The sequence below is a fragment of the Mercenaria mercenaria genome, chromosome 1, assembly GCF_021730395.1.
Source record: "Mercenaria mercenaria strain notata chromosome 1, MADL_Memer_1, whole genome shotgun sequence".
Lineage (NCBI taxonomy): Eukaryota > Metazoa > Mollusca > Bivalvia > Venerida > Veneridae > Mercenaria > Mercenaria mercenaria.
In genome coordinates, this window is record NC_069361.1 from 28,472,210 (window position 1) to 28,494,643 (window position 22,434).

The 22,434-nt window shown below is 34.1% G+C and overlaps 1 protein-coding gene across 1 annotated transcript; it reads right to left on the bottom strand.

Moving 5' to 3' along the window:
• Window positions 1–1,273: 1,273 nt before the first annotated feature.
• On the bottom strand, window positions 1,274–17,538 carry LOC123523868 (crooked neck-like protein 1). Its single transcript, XM_053542986.1, has 16 exons — window positions 17,384–17,538; window positions 15,163–15,252; window positions 13,935–13,997; window positions 12,925–13,016; window positions 12,252–12,335; window positions 11,854–11,972; window positions 11,326–11,448; window positions 10,311–10,489; window positions 9,908–10,069; window positions 9,250–9,378; window positions 8,307–8,519; window positions 7,759–7,905; window positions 7,005–7,199; window positions 5,260–5,415; window positions 4,489–4,581; window positions 1,274–2,911 (listed from the first exon to the last, which is right to left on the bottom strand). The coding sequence occupies exons 1-16, from the start codon at window positions 17,441–17,443 to the stop codon at window positions 2,744–2,746; spliced, it is 2,073 nt and encodes a 690-aa protein (XP_053398961.1). The 5' UTR covers window positions 17,444–17,538; the 3' UTR covers window positions 1,274–2,743.
• Between the last annotated feature and the right edge of the window lie 4,896 nt (window positions 17,539–22,434).

The following is a 22,434-nucleotide window of genomic DNA, read 5'->3' on the forward strand; positions in this document are numbered from 1 at the left end:
CCGAAAATGGTAGCTGATTGAGTTCTCAAGGTTTCCCTGAAATGCAGACCATTTTTCAAGTAGAAGTAACTTCATTCCAATTTCTTTTTTAAATCACAAGGCAGGTCTAGATTTTACCGTAAGTAACATTTTCACATACTTCCAAGGCTCTCACCACTGTCATAAGTGTCAGTATGTGAAAAGTAGGATTCCAAGTTAAAAACTTGGGGAGACCGCGGTTGTCTCCATGATTTCTTCTGTGAGCTTCAGCAGAAGAATTTTAACAGATTACACAGGGTACAATAATACTTAGTTTGGTCTGCTTTGACCTATATTATATTGCACCACGAAACATGGAACTTTTAAATTTATTTATTTATTTGTGTTTTACGGCGCACCAACACAGTATAGGTTATATGGCACCAAACAGGACTACAGATTTTAGTTCCACATCTCATTTGCATCGAAATAAAAACATGAGGTATGGAATCAAAATTTGCATACCTGCTGGAATCACAGAGTTACTGCAAAACCAAGTGTTAAAACCCTATTAGTTGCCTCTTAAGATCATGCAAGGGTAAGGCAGTGGTTCCAATTCTTTTCATACACAGATCGTCCCAGAACCACATGGAACTTTTAAATGACAACATACAAGCTAGTTTTTTTTTTTACTGTCCTCCATTATTTCCTTTGGAATATGGCATCAAACACCCACTTAAAAATGTATTGAAATCAGGTTCACAGAAATATGTGGCAGTAAACAGAGGAAGTTTAATACTGGGACATTTGAATCCATTTTATTAAAATAATTACTTCAGAAATGCCTTATACATTCTCCCTGACCCCGATTCATCAATGTTTTAGTCTGAAACTTGAAAATTTAAAAACTGCTAATTCTTCTTTTTGCTCTGTCATTGCTTAGTTACCACATAGGGTGATGAAACTTTGCATGAATGTGAATTCTGCAGGTACAGGCCAGCAACCATCATAATAAATTTGCCATAACCTTTGGCCAACTGAGTATTTGACGTTCTTTAAGTCTAACTTTCAGAAATTAAATATTAATGAATATGAATCTAGAAGACTGGCAAGTATATCATTTAAGATACTGTGTGCAACAATTTACTAGACGCCAACTGTTGGAATCAAGGTCTTAACTGGCTTAGGCTGTTTGATTTACAAGGTTTTAATTATCAAGGAACTTTGCTTACATGGTGACATCACCATTTCCAACCAGCTGGATTTTGGTAACTTGCAGTGTAACTGAATTTCTAAGTCATTATAAATCACACTATTTTTGCACATAAAAATAATTTTATTAATTTGACATGTAACATAATAAAAATGAACATAATACATATTCAGTAGCACTTAATCTTTTAAGTTTTTACAATGGGTCATATGAAGTGAAAATGACAAGTAAATTAAATCAATAAACTGTTGCTTCAGGCATAAACTCAACAACAAGTTTGCATCCATGTCCCCATTTCTTAACCCTGTTTACTTTATACTTCTGACTTGAATTATCCATATTAAGATACCCAGGCAGAATATTGGTTAAAAACTAAGATCTTTTTAATTATAAAGGAATCAATGTTGTTTTTTTAAAACATATTTTTGGTGATATCCTATAATAAAGTGGAATGATTGATTCTTACTTTGACCACAGAAGAGTGAAATTTTCATTATTTTGCTACTTCTGCCATGTAAAGAAAATATGAAAATTGCTATAAAATGTCATATTTCTCTTTTCTTTTAAAGTGTAATTCATTTTTACTATGGACATGGTAAGGTAATTAGAGTTTCAATTTCAGATTTTTGACTGGATAATTTATCAAACGTTTTTGAGACTTCACTTATTGTTATATAGGGACTGGCATAGCAAGAATTAATTCATTCTACACTCTGTTCCAATCAGATACAAAAATGTTCTGGAGTTGGAACATTCATCTGAGATTTTGTCAATCTTTTTTAATTCCATTCAACAGGCAACAAGAGTTTTATCCATTTCTCTAACACATTTTACTCATCTAACTTCCTGATACAAACAGTAACACATACATAAACTTTGTTTACAAACAAAAACGATACAACTATTGAGTGACAATTCCCCAGCTAAATGATGGATGAAACCCTTTCCTGCACAGATCTGAAAGACATCTGGTAAAATGATTATCATACAGATGACCCCATGATGTAACTTATGATATGGAATTTTTAAGACTTGGTAACATTTGCACAATTTAGTATGACCAACAATGAAGACAGTTTTGAGTTTACTGTTGCCACAAGTACCAGCTTGAAGATTCAGTAAGATCAATGAAGTCTCTATGTGACTGTAACAATTTGCAATAGCATCCTTTTGTTTTACCATGATCACAGACATTAAACGTTTACAAACTCCACCTGCCTATTCTGCTATAACCAACCAAATACAACTGTCTGACTATCGGCATTATGTACAAATTTGTGATGAATGGTAAGAGATCACTGGGAATTTAATACCACTTGTACAGTCAAAGACTGCTCCCGTGATAAAATCACTTCATTTTTTTCACACTTTTAGTGCTATAATTTTTGGTTCAGTCTGACTCAGTTTCCATAGCAACATGGCTTTCGCACTGCTTTTAACCAAAGTCAGTCAGCATGACAACATGGTTTGTTATACCATTTTCAGTCGGAGCCAGTGTCCATGGCAACATACTTGTCACATTGTTTTCAGTTGGGTGTCAGTTTCCATGGCAACATGGTTGTTGCATTGTCTTCAATCTGATCCAGTTTCCATGACATCCTGGCTGTCATTTTCATCATCAGCTGTTTGTTCTTGTGTCTGTTTCCATTTCTTGGCCATAGCCAGCAGCTTGAGGTTAGGTTGAGCAGTAGTTTCATCAGGAAATATGTAATCATAGTACTCCTCCCAGCCCGCATCTGTCTGCAAATATTGATTGAATAAAACATGTCATTTAGGAAACTGTGACTGACAGGAAACTAATTGTAGAAATATAATGAACAAGGCAGTCTGAAAGACAGCTAAATCCCCCGCCACTGCTATGGATAGTGAAAGGGTAAACCTTTGATTTTAGCTGTGACCTTGATCTTGAACTGATATGGCTCACTCATGAATTCTGCACAACGTCTTGATGAGGTGATCATTTGACCAAAGTTTCATGAAAATCCTTCAAGGGGATTAGGAGATACAGAGCTGAAACCTTTGACCTTCAGTTGTGACCTTGACCTTGAGTTGACATGGCTGACTCATGAGTTCTTGATAAAGTTGATTATTTGACCCAAGTTTGATGAAAATCCTTCAAAGGGTTAAGGAGATACAGAGTGGACACCAAATGGAAGGCTCAAACCTTCAACCCTTAGTTGTGACCTTGACCTTGAGCTGGCATGGTTGACTCATAATTTCTGCACATCGTTCTGATGAGGTAATCATTTGACCCAAGTTTTATAAAATTCCTTGAAGGGGTTTAGGAGATACAGAGCGGACACGAAATGGAAGGCTCAAACCTTTGACCTTCAGTTGTGACCTTGACCTTGAGCCAACATGGCTGACTCGTAAGTTCTGCACATCGCCTTGATGAGGTGATTGTTTGACCCAAGTTTGATGAAAATCCTTCAAGGGGTTTAGGAGTAAAGAGCGGACACAAAATGGAAGGCTCAAACCTTTGACCCTCTCAAACCTTTGACCCTAAGTTGTGACCTTGACCTTGAGCCGGCATGACTGACTCATGGGTTCTGCACATCGTCTTGATGAGGTGATCATTTGACCCAAGTTTTATAAAATTCCTTCAAGGGGTTTAAGAGATATAGAGCGGACACAAAATGGAAGGCTCAAACCTTTGACCTTGAGTTGTGACCTTGACCTTGAGCCGGCATGGCTGACTCATGGGTTCTGCACATCGTCTTGATGAGGTGATCATTTGACCCAAGTTTTATAAAATTCCTTCAAGGGGTTTAGGAGATATAGAGCAGACACAAAATGGCAGGCTCAAACCTTTGACCTTGAGTTGTGACCTTGACCTTGAACCGACAAGGCTGACTCATGGGTTCTGCAAATCGTCTTGATGAGGTGATCATTTGACCCAAGTTTCATGAAAATCCTTCAAGGGGTTTAGGAGATATGGACCAGACACGATTTTGTTACGGACGGAAGGACGGACGCAGACCATTCCTATAATCCCTCCGCCACGGCGGGGGATTAATAAAAACCATTTTGACGAATTTTATAATTAATCTATTTGATCATTTTTATCACTTTTTCAGAACTAGCAAAAACCATTTTATCACATTGGTTAAAAATCTGCAAAATATTATTAGACAATACTTCTTACCAGATTCCAACTTAAATCTATTTAAAAATCAAAGCAGTTTCCATGACATAAATTTTTAAAAGGAACAATATTTCTAGGTTGAAATTTCAAATTTATTTTAAATCAGCCATATACTACCAATCTGAACTATCAGATAAGTATGATTAAAAGAAGGTATAAGGCTTGTACATACCCCATCATCTGTCTGTATCTTCCTTCGTTTCTTCACCTTCTGTGGTAACAACTTTTCCACTTTCTTCTGTGATTCCTCATCTCCACATTCAGCCTGTAACAGTTATAAAACACTAAATCATAATATCACAGTCTGATACATGATTATTCTACTATTGGGTACTGCATAATTTACATATCTCTTAACACTACATTTTCCTGAATCACTTCCTAATATTAAAATTAATCCGTCATTCTAAATTCTTCAGGATCAGTAAGCTGTTTTTATATTTTGAAGATATATTTAGCACTTTTATAACTTAAGTATTTTTATATCAAAATCACTGTGCATATTCTTGGCCCTTCAGAATGTTTGCTTTTTTTTGTTTGAAATTTAATTTTATTGCCACATTAACATGATGCTTTTCTTTTTAAAAAGTGACCCATTACAAACCATTAATTTTATGAGAATTGTTCATTTTTTCATTAATTTCTTTACAGTTTAAATTTTTCAGTAGCCTACATATTTAAACATGAATAACACAGAAAATATGACAAATGTTAAATAACGTAACTCATATATAGTATCAGTGTCAGCTGTAAGAGGTAGACAGTGCTTCAACATGGTACCCCACTAGTCTCAGTATTCAAGGATGAGAGGGTAAGGTTCACAATGTCTTAAGAAAATTAGTTCCAATACTATATCTCGCTAAATAGCTTTTTTTACACATTTAGTTTGGTAAAAAGGAACAGTTTTAGAATTAACATTTTACAGTGCTGTCAATAGTCATACCTCAAATGCCTGCCAGGATTCAAGAATCATTAGTCTTTCTTCTTTCTCTTCTGAACTCTTGAGAGATGAGACTGCTTCCTGGTAGATAGCACGTGTTTTCTTTAATGCCTCTGGATCACCTGTTGACTTCTCAAACTGGGCAAAGCTTATCCATACCTACATAGTCAATAACAAATAAATCATCTGAACACGACTGTTTTATCTTGGGTCCACTAAATGAGATGAAAAACTTCTGAACTAGCTCATAACAACAGGCCGCTAGGCATAATATACATTTGTACAGAAATATGACCTATGTGCCAGGTGTCTATTTTTTTAATGCTCAGCCTTATATTTAGTGACTACTTAGATGAGCAATATAATGTCTCTCTCTCTTTTAGAAAACTAGCACCTGCATACAATCTTCATAGCGAGTAAAAATCACAGAACTGTTTCTTTAATTTAAATTAATTCAACACTGTAACATGATTACCTATAAAGCAAGTGAAACTAAAAACTGAAACTAGGGCTGTTTATTCAGTCACACATGAGATGAAGTTAATCTAAACACTAATTTATCACAATTAACTGTAATCTTGAACATGTAAACTGTAAAATTATTTCAAACATTTTAAAAAAACATGCTAAATGATGAATTAAAATTTCTGATGAAGATTTTTATATACACATTGCTAAGATGTTCTTAAGTACTGGATACTTTTCCTTTATAACACATCTTGATCATTTAAAGAGAATTCCTATAGTTTTTTTCCTTTCATAGAATTTTTTTAAATTCACATATATGATAGGAAAATTTGTGCTGAAACCGATGAACAAATAAAAACAATAGATCACCAGGCTTGTTTTTGTGAAAAATTGTTTTGAACACATCCACTGTTGCTGAAACTGCCAGCGATTTTTCAACATTTTCATAGTTTTCTGTTTTTTTATAAATACCAACCAAAATATACATGCAGGCAGCACAATACGTTTTTTTTCTTTTTACAGATTTTATTATATACTTATTTGATATCATAGTCATAATTGTAATACTCCAACCTTACAATAATGGGTACAAATGAAAAAAAAATTGTTTCATATTTACTTTTGTGAACTTTTTTCAATGAAAAATACCCATAGTGAAGAATTTTTTTTTTAATTTTGAAAAAACTTTTTCATAGAATTTTTTCTTTTTCTTCTTGTGTATAGATAATTGTATTGTGAGCATAAAAATTGCTAAAAATGTATGGGTCACCAGGCTAAATTTTATGTTAAGACCGCTAGAATACAACACCTGTTCGGACGGAAATGGCGCGAACCTGGCCAAATTGATTACATGTATGTCTGCTAAAAGTTAATTTTTTTTTAAAAAGTTCTTAATTCTTTATATAACTGAATACTAAATAATCTGAAAGGTGATATTGTCTTATCAGTACTAAGTCAAGTATCTTACATTATATGAACAACACTGTCTTTGTACTAAAATGCGATGTGAAAACACAACCACAAAAATAGCAAGATACCTGTCAGGCATGATACTTGTCAATACAACATAAACCAGTATCAACATTTGATTACTGATATAACTTATCAAAAATGTTATTTCATTCAAGATTCCTCATATTTAAGATTGTCTGTAACATGTTTCAACAAATGTTGACTTCAGTTCAGTTTTCCATAGAAAGTGTCGGTTGCGCAGAAAGATGCGCATAAAAAACTATAGGAATTCACATTAAACCAGTTAAAATGTTAAACCAATGTTTTACCTTGACATGTTTAGTCCTCTGCAGCAGACGTCTGTAGAGATTTCTGGTGTTATTGTACTCTTCCTGTTCTATTTCAAAGTCAATATAGGCCTTCCATAATACTTCTGGCATATCGAGCTTGGTCTGTGATATCGCCAGCTCAAATACGGCTCGAGATCTGTCAACATCTCCAAGAATAGTCTCCAACTCTGCATACTGCAACATGAGAACAAATATCTATCACGGATGTGGAGAATTGTACTTTAAAATTTTTCAGAATTTACAATAAAAACATCCAATGTACATCTTAAAATGATAACTCAAATTTAATTGACTGTAATACAGCCAGAATATAACACCAATCTTTTTTTCTGCACAAATTTAAATGCCTATTTTAAATACATTTTATTACCTTTATATTATTGGTGCAAACAATGTATTTCCTGATACAAATTGACTTTGAAACTGGTTGCTTTTATGTAAAGTTCTCCTATTAAATGGCAAAATTTATATCTGTTCTGTTAGATTTATCATTTTTTCTTCCATATTAAAGTTGAAGCGCATCAATATTTTGCAACCTGCAATAATTCTTTCTTTCCTCCAGTAACAAACAAATTCCATTCATCAATCAAAGAGGAAAAGAAGTCTGACTTCATTTATACATATGATCTTGGAAAGAACTTCTTCTATATTCCGAATTAATCTGCACTATTATATTTGCTTTTCTACAGAACTGAAAAGACTGCCTAGGTGAAAGCAATGAGAAGAAAGTTACCTTCATCCATGTTGTGCAATTTTCTGATCCAAACTCCAAGAATTTTTCATACAACACTCGGCATCTTTCAAACTCTCTCAGCTGTAACTCCATGTCAATATATCCACGAAACAGTTTGTTCTTTGGACATTTCCCTATTGCAACTCCCTGTCAAAAATAAATATTGATGCATATGCTTACTGATAATTAAGGATGTGTACCAGTCTTTTTATTTTTGAGTGAATTTCAATCATCAAACAAACACCACACTGAACCAGTGTTATTCTACAATGTAAATCATGAGCTTTATTAACAGCAAGTATATAAACATTTTTCCACTTGAAACAAGGGTAAGAAGATCAACACAAGAGAAAGTCTTTGAGAGTGCAAGACAAACTGGAGATCAAATTTATAAACTCCGAACTCTTTATGTTAGATGTAGGCGAGAAAGCTTGGATGGCACGAGTACATGAAACCCTGCAAATACAAATGTAAACACAGCAAACATAACATATTAGTTATCATAAGATTCAAATAGATAGTTAAGAAATGTATATACTCATACTTACCATTACTTTTCTAGCATTTTGTAGATTCTTATGTCGTAATTCAAACTGAGCAAAGAGCAGCCATATTTTGGCAAATGTAAATTTTTTATGTGGAATGATATCGAGGCAAGCCTTGTAGACCTGCCGCGTCTTTTCCTCATCTTCTGTCTCCAACTCCTCATACAGGGCATAGTTGATCCATAAATAGATATATCTTCTCCAAAATCTTTTGTCCTAAAAAAAGAAAATCTCATGCATATTGTGGCTGTATTTCAGTACTGCGAATGCTTTTTCCTTTTCTTAAAAATCTAATGGATATTAAGGAATCATCTTTTAAATGCTTTGGCAAGAAGATGTAAAAAGAAATCAATATGAAAACACAGTAAGCTTGTACATAGATTGCCTGGTCTTTTTCTTAATACTCTATGGTATATCCACTATCTTCTTTTCGTATCTGACCTATGCTATACAAGACCCATAACATACAACACTAAATATTATGTGACATGTATATTTTGTTCAGCATTATTTTTACTTCCATTCTTAAAGAAAAGTCTGCAGAAGTCCTGCAACATGGGATTGGTTTAAGCCTCTAACAGACTTTGCTGTCTAACAAAACATACAGTCATCTGTAAGGTCAGACCAAAGGATTGAATTCAAAACCTCTATTTCGAGTCTTGTAATCTTCACAAAAAGCTAACCGGGCTGGCTCAACATGTCTATATGGGGTCTAATACTGATACTTTATTTAAACTTTTTTCATTCTAATCTTACATGGTAGTGTAGCTTATCAACTAATGTTATCTAAGACCTGTACTGGTACTACGTAAGGTGTGGTTCTGGTCCCATGACATACATGCTGAACTTCCAACATTTTAGCTAAAAGATCTCTGCTCCTGTCTGAAACTAAACTTGGCAGACAGCCATTGCTCATTTAATAAAGATTTCTACAGCAACTACAAACCTGAGATGGTGGTATATTAGCTATGGCACGTTCATAAGTATCTCTGATCTGTTCTACATTGCCATCTGCTTCAAGCAATCTCAGGTAATCAAACCAGGCATCATAGTTCAGTGGGTTCGTTTTCACTTCCTTTTAAAATGATTTGCAATAACAATTTTGTTAGATATAATACCATAAGAAGAGTGATTGTCTCAGTGAAACAAAAGCTAATTTTAATTTCAACTGTGAAGCATACATTTTCAAATTTGACTTTGCAGAGAATGTTACTTTCAATAAGTGAGGTCTAGTCACACTTATGTACTTTAATGCTTATGATTAAGGGAAAACATAAAGGCGTTTCGCTTTCAAATATATTTACACATTATAATAATAAGGCAGAGTCGACTAAAAAAATTCAGGACATATAAACTGGCAAAAGGATCTCTGCTAGAACATTAAGAAATACTGAAGCGAATGTTTAAGACAGTAGGAAGTATGCAGTTTATTTTTTATTTTCTCCTAAATATTTTGTCACTTTCTGCAGAATGAACAGCTATATGAATCTCTGCTTACATTTTCTCACTGACCATCTATATCTATATGGCCCTCCACTTTTGAGTGTATACAAAAGCTATTTAAGATGTCTTAGCACAAAAGGAAGCTAATAAAAAATCTTTACCTCTTCATACTGGAATCTTCTCTTGCTAACAATTACATCTTCAATGGCGGCCCGAGATCCAAATTTTTTCTCATGTATTGTGTAATTTTTATAGATCTCTTGGCATTTTTCCTTTGGTAGGTGGTCCAAAGCATACTTGTATATAACTCTGGCACGTTCATGCTGGAAATGTAAAATTGCAACATTTTTGTTCCTTCCATTTCCATTTAAATCATGAATATTCAAAAGGATTCAGTATCTCACTCCTCCCAGTTTAAAAGATGTCAATTTTAGTAGGAGGTGTAGAGCTTTTATCCATAACTTTCTCTAAAGACTACATTGGATGTTAATTAGAAAAAATTATTAGGAAGTATAAACATACAGGTGTTATAATATTTCAAACATAACTAATATTTATGTATACCTCCTTTTGTCCCTCTTCAAACTTTGCAAATGCTATAATAAGTTTCTCGTCCATGTTATCCTCACCAAAATACTCCACAGCCCTCTCATAGATAGATCTTGCACTGTTAATGTAGCTGTTCTTCTCCTCAAACTTGGCATATTTAATCCAGTTTTTCACCTCAGGATGTACTATCACAAGTACTAATAGTCAAGGAAAATACAATTATATTTTAACATTATTTTGTATAACAAGAAATATAGTAATGTAAGATTAACTAAGAAGCACTAGATTAATTAAAAATACAACTACTGGGAAATCATTAATATTCGTGGATGACTTATTTGATCTAATCCTAGCAAACAAGTCAAATTCACTCCATGTTAAAATGTTCAGAAAAAACAACAACATCAAAATGAAAAGACATTTTGCTCCTAACCACAATCTTTTGTGCTCCTGAAATAAAATGATTTCACAGTATTCATATCTTGCTACAAAAATGTCACTATTTTAGTACATATAAGATATATGTTGTTTCCCCTTCACTTTTTTTCTATATATGTAAGATATATTAAAGGTACTGTAATGAACCAAAACAAATATCCAAAATCAAATGGATCTACTTGGACCTTCTGACCTTGCTTATGATCAAGTTTAGTGAACAACCATCAAACTGTTCATGAGAAAATATCATTTACAGGATTTTTCTATTTTCTGCTCTCTGGAAGCCAAAGAGTGTCTTTAAACAAATTTACAACATCCAAGGATTGTACAAACAAAGTTTGGTGAAGATCCATCAAGCAAGTTATTTAAAGTTGTTTTTTTTAAATTGTTTTTTTAGTTCTTGCAACCTTTAAGTATAATTAATTAAATGTAGCCATTTCAACAACAGCAAGAAAAGTCCATCAGAGGATGCTACAAATTTTGGAGATCAATCAAGTGTCATGTGAAGAAATCATTTCAAGGTTTTCTATTTTTTTAACTCTTTCTCACAACCTGCTTAGACATATAGCAGACATTTAATTATAAAGGATATATCTTTCATAGATCATTCTAGCCCTGTCAAGTTCCTTGTATCGTAGTTCGAAGTTGATATACGAGTGCCAGGCCTGCTCTTCCGGCTCCCACTCCATCCATCTCTCAAACACCTGACGGCAACCTGTCCAGTAAAATACGTAATAAAACTTTTCAATATTCACTTTTTATTTCATTAATTTTAGTAACAGTGTGACGAGAGCCACGCATAAGTAAAAATGAATGCAAGATAGAACTATCAAAAGTAATCATAAATTAGAAATGATGGTTAGTTTAAATAATAATTAATTTTGATGTAAACATAACAAATATTCTGCAAATTCTGAAAGCATATGCCATATAAGCAGCACATTCAGTCATTCTTAACTAGGTTTGAGTGAGCAACCTAGATCCAACACCATTACTTTATTGGCATTACTGGCACTTTACCTAATTTTGCAAATAATCTCATTTTAAATCTAGAAACCTGCTGACTACATTTTTAAAGAGGTATTTATATATCAAGTTCCTAGAGCCTCACAAAACTCACCTGCAATATTTCCTAACATTTCCTCCATGTAGGTGTATTTGTACCAGAACTGGTTTGCTCTTGGCAGAACTGTCACTGCTCTGTCCCATATATTTCTTGCATGGTTTATTTGACGACACCTGCAATTACACAACTAACCTTAAAATATGTTGCATTGTACACACATGCAGAAGTTTCCCTAACCAATTAAATGCTAGATTGACTACATACTTATCAGAACAAATGATTCACATATCATAAATATTCAAATTATTCTTTTCACTTTAGAGGAGTTTTTTTTAAAACTTTACAAACTAATTATAAAAAGATTTTTGAGAATTTGTAAATCTTATGATTTTTTGTTTAAAAAGATTACTGTAGTATCTCCTCTTTGAAAGATACACATGTTTATATAATACCTCATTTCCATCTCAGCATACTTCAGCCATACTGTTATATTTCTGTGGTCCACATCTAACGCTCTTTCATGAACAGACCTTGCCCTGTAATCAGTAAAAGCTGATATTAACATTCTTGCAATATGTGAAGTCTGTTTTAAGAAAGTTACTTGTTCTTAAAAAAACACATGTCCTACAACAGGAACAAATAAAATCTAGGCTGAAGTTGAAAAGGATTCCAAGTGACCTCAAATAAAATTCTAACCTTTGTCTTGATAAAAGCTACCTACACACAACAGGTTCATCCAAACTAAAGTTACTGAGCAGAAACAATCTGTTTGATGACATCCACCTGCCCACACAATATACGCATTTCTGATAACCAGAATTTTGAAAACCTGGTTAAAAATGGGTCAGGGCTATGGACCTGGTATGTGAATTTGTCTTATGAGCCTCCAAACTTTTTACAAGTTTCAAAATGGTATCAGCATAGATTCCAAGGGGTAGGGGGAGGGGCATGCATGCCACTCGTATTTTGCACTCCCCAAAACTATAATTTGACGGGGATATAATAATTCACTGAATTTCAATTTTGTTACCATTTCCTCCTGGTCTAACAACTATGGCGTCTAATCTTATGCCCATTTCTATCGTTAAACCCGGATTGTATGAAAAGTATGGTACAAGCAATCACCTTTGTATTTCTTTCTGACTTTCCTCCCAGGCAGCGTATTTGATCCAGTTAGTCATCATACCACGATTCTTCCTGATGTTGTCCTCAAACATCTGAAACATATATCAAAGTAGTGAGCATCAAAACCGCATTGATACATTTCATAAACAAGAAACAAAGTATAGGTTAACTTGAATATTCAAGTGAACAGAGATGATAAATTCATACATGATAAAATTTTGAAAAAAGTCCATCTCAGCACCTATACAATTCTTAAACCTTAAATCTTTCACTTTGTTGTCATTTCTTTACTGTGAAATCATTAATATTCTTGGGAGACTTTTTTTGCCTAAAATACAAAATTTGATACCCACGAAATTGTAAGATTTCAAGGTATAATTACTGGTACTGATAAGATTGTTGAAAGTTGATACAATTAGTGATCTACGTTAACAACTTAACCTACGGCGTCCATCATACCTTAGGTATAGTAATATGTAAACACAGAAAACACTAGCTCTGGAGGGACAAAGTATACATTTCTGACAAACAAAAATAAAGAACAGGCCAAAAACAGGGACATATGCCAAATTTCTGATTTCTATATTTTGTCTTAAAACATACAAGGGGGCATATCTTTTTCCAACTTTTTTTGTACAATAGTATTGCACAATTCAGTATCAATTTCACTTGGAACTATAGACTGGTCTATAACAGTGTATTTAGGTGAGGTGTTAAAAACCATTTATTTAAAAACAAGTCAGATATCCTATCAAATCATCTGATACCTATTGATTGTGCCCCTTGGTTTTTGTTTTCCACTGAACTTTAAGAATCAGTAACTATTGTTTGAACCACGCATCAGTGAGTGGTCTGATCTATAGTTTCAACCAGCAATGATGAATTTTAGTCACGGCAGACTATCCTATAATTCTTGAGTGAAAAAAGCATTTAGTTCTTATAGCATCCTCCCACTTCTTCTTTTCTGACTGAGAAAGTTACATTAGTACAACACAATTTGATGCACTAACCTTCCGCTGTCGGAGGCGATATGCCTGAAGCTCATCTGGATCTGATATCTTCTGCTTCGGAGGCTACAAAGAAAAACAGCATGTTCAAGTTTACTTCATAAGAGAGACAGTATTTTGTTTTGAATATTTGTTTGTGTTGTTTAACTTGTTACTATTTGTCTGAATAGTTTGACTATATACTTAATCAGTGTTTGATGCCACAACAATCATGTAACATACAATAAAGGACTGTTTATTTTAGAACAAATGATGTACAGTCGAATACCATTACCTCGATATTCAAGGGACTGTAAAAATAGCATCGACGTATCCGAAGTTCGACATAACGATATCGACTGTCTGGGACTACTTTGTACTTTTGTCGGACGTCTATATTGTCATTATATCCAATGCGTTTTTCAGGGGGTTTGAAAGGGGAAAGAAATAATATAAAATGTAAATACGATTTTAATTTTATTGACAAATAAAACACCTTAATTAAATTGTACATACATACAACTTTTTAATTATTCAAAATATACGTGTAAACATTAGCATTTTTATTCCTTCCCTAGTTGAGTAGTCATTTTGACTGTGTCAATCACGAAAATTTGCCTGTTAAATACGCATACTGTTACTCAATCCTAAATGGCAGACTTTTACTCCGTCAAACAGAAAAATAATTATTTCATCCAAATTAATTGTTATATTGGAAAACAGCTTGCTTGCTTGCACGCTTTGTTACAAGAATATTATTTGGAATTAAATGCAAACTTTATGACATTTAAATTGGATTAAAGATTAATGACAAACAAAATATACACACAAACTAACTTTATTATGATTAATACATCCCCAACAACAATAGGTTGATTTTCACACCTTACAAATAACACGGATATTTTTTGACAAGCTGTAATATCGACGAAACCAGGTGTAAAAACAGTACAGGTAAGGTGACGGGACTGAAAAATCTCATCGAGCTAAACAAAATATCGAGCTAATCATATCGAGGTAATGATAAAAAATTACATTAAAATATAAAGGGAAAAATCGGGACCGACTAAAACACATCGTGCTAACCGGAGTATCGAGCAAACCGATATCGAGGTAACGATATTCAACTGTAGTTACTTTCTGACCTGACAAGCAGTTAAAATCTTTGCTGCCAAGTTTCACTTCAGAAAACATTTTCTACAGTTCACAAATAAGATGCAGTTTAAAATAAAGTAAAAATGTATATAATTACCGGTGGGACAAGCTCTAGCTCCCTCTCTTTAGCTTCTCTCAACAGCTGTTCTGCTGTGATCTGCACTGGCGCCGGCATTTTGTTCTTCACCTGCAGCAAGAAGGGAAAAGTGCATTATTCAATATACTAAAGAAATTACAAGTTACTTCACAGGAGTACCTTAGCTGCATATTTCTTCCCAGCTGATTTATAGCTGGTTCGCAAGCAGACAAAAAAAATTTACAATAAGAATTCCCAATCCAGACTCTTGCAAATTTTCAAATCATATGTAAATATTATGAGCGCTAGCAGTTAAAAAATTGATCATTTTCCCATTTTTAAAATTCTGATTTAATGGAATTATATTTACATTTAAAACTGGTAAAGACTGTTTTTTTACGAAAAACTTGTGCCTATTGCAAAATGCCATAAAAGGGTGTTGGAGCATTTTGCAAACTAAGACAAATCTGGGACCATAGTTCCACTGTAAGTGTAAATCATTGAACTGGAACATACAAATTTATACTAAACAAAACTGATCATTCATGTAATGTTTGGGGAAAATCCAACCAATAATAGTAACAGAAAGTCATTAAACTCAATAGTAATGTTTTACAAAATAAGGGCCTGGGCAGAGAGTTGCAGTTGACCAATCTCATCTTATCCCAACTAGAAACCTAAATTACTTAATCTCCATGTCTCATACTCAGTACTTTGTACTACTTTCTAACTCATACTTCTCAAGGACCATCTGACTCTGGAACTCCCCACCAACCTATGTCAAATCTAGCCCTAGTCTCAGTATCTTTTGAGAGAGGCTGGCGGTGGTCAACATGTAACTGCATTGCTTCTGTCCTATTTTATCTGTAGTATACTGTCTCTTTAGCTTTTATTCTCTTAACATTTGTAAGATATCATTTCTTTAGGCAGTGGCTAGGGAACTGGAATCGGTTTCCTAGACAGCGAACTTATTCGCCAGAAATAGCAGGTAAAACTGTCATGCTTTGAATCCAATACCTGTTTATGCTACGATAAAATTTTAAGCCCGACATTTAATTTTCATTAGCCCGAACATTTATACATCTTAATTAATTAATTCTTTTTGCACCAATAAATACTCATATTTGTTTATTACAGACACTCTAAAGCATTGTTGTGCAAGCAATAAAAAGATTATAATAAATTGTTTCCAAGTTTTTAAACAATTTAACGTCGAAATTAAACCCAGTCCAGATCACATCGGCAGAGTCAAAAAGCATCCCTTTTACATGAACTCATCTGCCAAACGAAATCATAATGTCAATGACTGATTTTTTAGGATCCGACATCCCAATCTGCCAACATCGGACTGTTATGTTGTAAATGATACCGATCAGAATCACCATTAACAACACGCTAACATAATTAAGCTCCACACCATACTTTGAATATCTTCTTCGCTATGAACGTATACAATGCATCAAATATCCGTTACCAGATATTTTCACCAATCTAGCCTGCTGTATGTTATTCGTTTACAAACAGTGTGTTGATGTGTCACAATATGAAAAACAATAATTCCATAGTTTCTATCTGAAATTCAATCAACTTTAATTAGCAATTTTTTCTTTTAACATTTGAAGAAATCGATGTCCCAGTACCGGCTAGGTAACACTGTGAAAATGTAGCCCAGTGAAATTTTGGTACCACGGCTGTCAGACTGTCTTGAATAAATTCAAACACTGAAATAGCTTCTCTAGTAAAGTACTGTGCATAGGCCTTGGAACCGAAATTTTTGATTCTACGTATAATTTAAAGCTGCCGAAATCACAGTATTTTCTATTTATGTCTATTAATCATATTATATCTTTTAATTAATTTATCATGCCCTTGCATTAATTCTGGTGACGGTTCTCCAAAACGCAAAGTGTAAAATCGCCGGCATATGTCGCCATATTGAATATAAAACTAGTACGAATTAATGCCATAAATTATTTCGCACGAGAAGCGAAATAGACTTACATTATAAATTTGTACTTCAAAGTCATCAATAATAAAAAACAACGTCGAATTTTTTTGACTATCCTAAGCCTATTGCACAGTACTTTTGGCCAGAAAACTCGTTACGATAAATAAGTTCACGCATTTTACAAACTGTTCCCAAAGACTTCATCTCCACTTTCAATCAAGTAATGATTCCCAATGTCATGATTAGGAAAAGTTTAGACTTCTGTGATCCAATATGCACATTTTCCTACCATACCTTCGCAATCTTAGGCATTTTCCTCTTATCTTCTTTAGATTCCATGTCTGGGTCCATCATTTTGAAGGAATTTGTCCACAATACTGAAAGATATAGAAGTATCTTTTGAATTAGAAAAAAAGTTTTTCCCAACGTTGTTTGTGCTCTAAAATAATAACACGGTTGTGAGATTTATGAGGGCTGTGATTGATTTTTATTTTGGTTACATCATATGTTTGAGGTTGAAAACCACTAAATAAGGCTGTCTTGGGCAACATCCTTCAGTTCCTTGTTGTTCGTTTGTTTTCGGCTCAACGCTGTTTTCAGCAGTAATTCAGTTATGTAGCGGTGGATAGTTAACCTAACCAGTGTTCCCGAATTCTACATCTCTATCTACGGAAATACTCCCAACAATCAAAGAAGTATAAAAAATATTTTATAGCTCTTTGCAACAATCAATTTCTGATCATAACTGGGAGGTCGGGGCAGTTGTTAAAAGCATGTTGCTATGTTACATGATACATGATATTCATGTTGTTAAGAGAGTAAGAGCAGTAATATATACAGCTTGTTAACAATAAAAACAGGATGATGACATTAGTACATATACGAGTCTAGGTCAGATGTGAAGCACTGAAGGTTCACACTGTCCTTGATGTTATAAGGTAAGGCGTTCCAATACCTGATTGTGCAGGAAAAAAGGAATTCATATGATATTGTGTTCTTGAAGATGGAATGATAAAGTTTAAATTTCTAGAGGTTGTCAGGTGGTTATGATTTAAAGAGACGAGGTTGTGTGATATTTTATACAACATTATTAGAGATGCATGTATTCTTCTTTGTTCTAATGTCTGCCATTTAAGAGTTTCAAGCATTGATGTTACGCTGCTTTGGTATGAGTAGTCATTCTGAACATATTTGGCTGCAGCTCTTTGTACCTTTTCTATCTCATATGCTAAGATTTTCTACCATGGATGCCATATGGTGTTACAGTATTCTAATTGTGGGCAAACGTATGTTTTTAGGCAGCTTCTTTGATATTACGGTTATTACATTGTACATTTTTTTTTTTATAAATTTGAGGGTGTTGCTAGCTTTTGAAGATGTAATTTCAATATGTTTTTTCCAACTAAAGTCATCACTAATAGTAATCCCAAGATATTTAGCATTTTCTGTGGTTTTTAGCTCTTGATTATGTAATTTATATCGAAAAATGATATTTTTTCTCTTTTTTAGAGATTCTTATGATTTCGCATTTATCAGGATTAAATTCCATAGTCCATTTACGTTCCCATTCTTCTAATTTTGTCAAATTATCTTGAAGTTTGTAAGAGTCTACTAATGAGTCGATAGTGAGGTAGATGATGGTGTTATCAGCAAATAAGCGTATTCTACTTTTAACAGAGTCAGGAAGGTCATTGATGAAACAAAGGAAGAGACAAGGACCCAACACTGAACCTTAGGGAACCCCCTGTTAGAACTGGTAAAGAATCAGAGTGTGAGCCTTCAACTACTGCAGATTGAGAACCATTACTAAGGAAAGATTAAATCCAGGATAGAGATGTTTTGTTGACACCAAGTTTCATGAGTTTATAGAGAAGAAGTTGATGATCGACCTTGTCGAAAGCTTTCGAGAAGTCCATTACAATGAGATCTGTTTGTTTTCCAGATTGGAGATTGTCAAAATTTCCTGTGTGAAGGATAATAGTTGAGTCTCACAGCTATGTTTAGAACGGAAGCCATGTTGGAAAGGTGTGAGAAGATTGTTGTTGTCGAGATGGCGCATGATGTTAGAGACCATGATATGCTCCATTAGTTTGGAGGCTATGCAACTCAAAGAAATTGGCCGATAGTTGCTGGCTTTCCAGATTTTATTTATATTTAGGACCCTTTTTGTATACAGGTGCAACAATAGCAGTTTTCCAGTCATCTGGAACTATATCAGTTCTCAGTGAGTTCTGGAAGACTTTAGTGAGAAAAGGAGCTGTTTTGAGAGAAAGTTCTTTAAGTAATCTTGGCGACAGCTGATCCGGACCAGACGCCTTGTTTGGTTTTAGATCCTTGAGCATTTTCAAAACACCTTCTACAGTTATATCAATGTCGCTCATTTTATCCACTTGTTGAATTTTGTCACTTTCAAAGATGTTTAATTCAAAAAGTTGTTTAAATGGTTTAGGTTTTGAGAAAACAGATTCAAATTGTTTGTTTAGAATTATTGCTTTATCATATGAACAGACTCAATCAAACCGAGCCTGCAACATTTTCGTTTTTGTCGTGTTGAGTGACCTGTGAAGTTTCCACTTTTTCTATTTTGGTATAAGTTATACCTTCAGATTTTAAAGGTGCTACACCATGATTGTCTGTTTTTTTATGTTTCACAAAAGAATAGAACTTTTTGTTTTTACCAGAATCTGAGTCGTTAGAAAAGATTTCCGATTCTAAATATTCCCAATATGATTTGCGTATTTCTCTTTGGATGGTGGCTTTAAGAATAGTAAGTCGCTGTCTCATTTTGCTATAACGTTCTTTTCCTTTAGCGTTTTTACATTTAGTGTGTAATTTATCTCTTTTATGTATCATTTTAATGATCTTTTTTGTTACCCAGGGAAGATCGCTTCTGGGTTTAGTCATTTTGGTTGGTATATATTTACTTGATAATTCATTGACTTTATTTTTAAATTTTCCCCACAGTATGTTTGGGTCATTAGATGAGAGTTTAACAAAAAAACATCATTAAAGTATTCATTGAGATCAGACTTGAATGAATCCCACTTGGCTTTTTTAAATTGTTTGATTTCACGTTTTACTTGACGAGGTCTACCAATTTTGATGTTCATTTAATGAAAGACAGTATTATGATCTGACGATCAAAGACTAGCTAATATTTTGGTGGAATGAACTTGAGAAGGCTGGTTTGTCAAGAATAAATCAAGAACATTGTTTTCTCTTGTGGGTTCTTTTACTACCTGATCCAGGTTGAAATTTGTAAGATTTTCCAAGAATTGTTCATATAATGATTTAAATGTACAAGAATCCCTAATTATACCAGGCGTCCAATCTATATCAGGCATGTTTAAATCGCCTAGTATCCAAACTATGCTATTTTTAGGTACATTCTGTAGAGAGTTCCACAAGTACAACATGCTATTTTGATCATTTTCATGCGGTTTGTAAAATGCTGATAAATAGATAGTTTTGACCCCTGGAATGCTTAATTTTGTCCATACTATGTTACAATCTGGATCAGTCCTCACAAACAAATCTATTGGAAACAGCTAACATTACACCACCCCCTTTATCACTGGTTCTATCATCTCTAAAAACGTGAAATTGGTTATCATCAGGAAAAATTTCAGAAGAACAAATATCTGGTTTCAACCATGTTTCAGTGAACGCGATGATATCAGGTTATATCTGGTCTAACAGAAGGTCAAATTCTGTAATTTTATTTCTTATTGATCTACAATTTATATTCAAAATGGTTACGCGTTCATCATTAACTTTTCCTGTGTTTACTTTATATGGGATACTGTTATCATTTTTTATTGACTTTTTCAGGATGTTGTGGCATGGTTTTAGTATTTTTAGGCGTTGATGTAAATTTAGGTTTCATATGATGGTAATATCTGTTTGGTGAGTTAGTATGTTCCGAGATGTTTTTGGGATCTGATATGTGATGGTCAGATGTGATATCAGAAGAATGCTGCCCTGTGGCAGAAAAGCTGTTGGTATCTGCCAGAGTATTCAGTGAATCCATCAGACGTCCAAAATAGTTAGGGAGGCCACAGCGCAAACACAACCAGACAAGCCGAGAATCAGAGAGTTGTTCGTATGTGTTGTCGCCTATCCCCTGACATGACGCATGGTCACAATCCTCGCAACAGATCCCACTCTGGCTCCAGGTGACTTCTGTGCAATAGCCACACAGGAAATCCTGGGTTTCAGACAAAGATGACTGGGGACCTGGGTTGGACTCAACATTTGAAGATTGATTTATCAGGAGAGGGAATATGTATATCAGTGTTGTTTTGCTCTTGTGATGTTTGTCCAGTAAGAGTCTGTTTTAATGGCTTTACTGAGGAAGGCGATACAGGATGATGTTTCAGTCCTGTTGTCATCGGACGTGAAAATTGATCCTACTTGTGTTTTGTTTTGGTCATAATTTGAGTTTATGTATGTTGTCTTTATACAAGTCAAGCATAAGATAATGGGGAATAAGTAGATATGCATGCTTTGGAAATACACAGAAGACAAATCACACGGACAAGGTGTTAAACACAGACGAGGTTATCTTCACTCAGTGCCGCTGCCCACCGAGACTAAATGGTACACAAACAAATGAGCGGTGTTAGTAATATGAAAGAGAAAGGGTGCAAAAAGGCATGCATTTGATAATATACCAAACATTTGTTGGAACTTAAACCAAAAGTTGGTAAAAATCAACAAAAATCATGTTTTTTACATTTAGGAAAAACAACGGAAGTAATTGAAGAGTACTTGAGTGTACTATTACTCGGATGGACTACTATCCGGACACACAGAAAACATTAGTTTTCCCTCTAGAAACTGGACAGGACTACCTGTAGCGTATAGGTCTGTACTAGTACAACCCTGTTCGCCCAGGGATCCTGCTCACCACACCAAGATTCATAGATCTGCTCTCTTCCTAGGGTATTGAGCAAAGCAGGCGGACAATTCAGATCCTTCTTGACTTTATATAAACAATATCAGACATCAAGTCAACACAAAAGCATTTAAATAATATTATATAAAGTTTCACTTTAATAATTCATAATAGGTTCCCAAGTGTGGTTTATTGTAGAATAACCAGTAAGGCCCGAGTGGTATATTGTTTCGCATAAGAACGAAAAACTAAGGTTATTCTACGATAAATCACACTTGGGAACTTGTTATTTCGATTCTAACACGACATACTAGTATCAACAGTGTTAGAAAAAATGGTAACTACATTTTACGACCGTGCTATGCACCTGGATTGGATGACGTCATTGCACGCGAGTGGTTTATTGCAGAATAACCCGCGATTGATCAAGAAACATGAAACAAGAAAA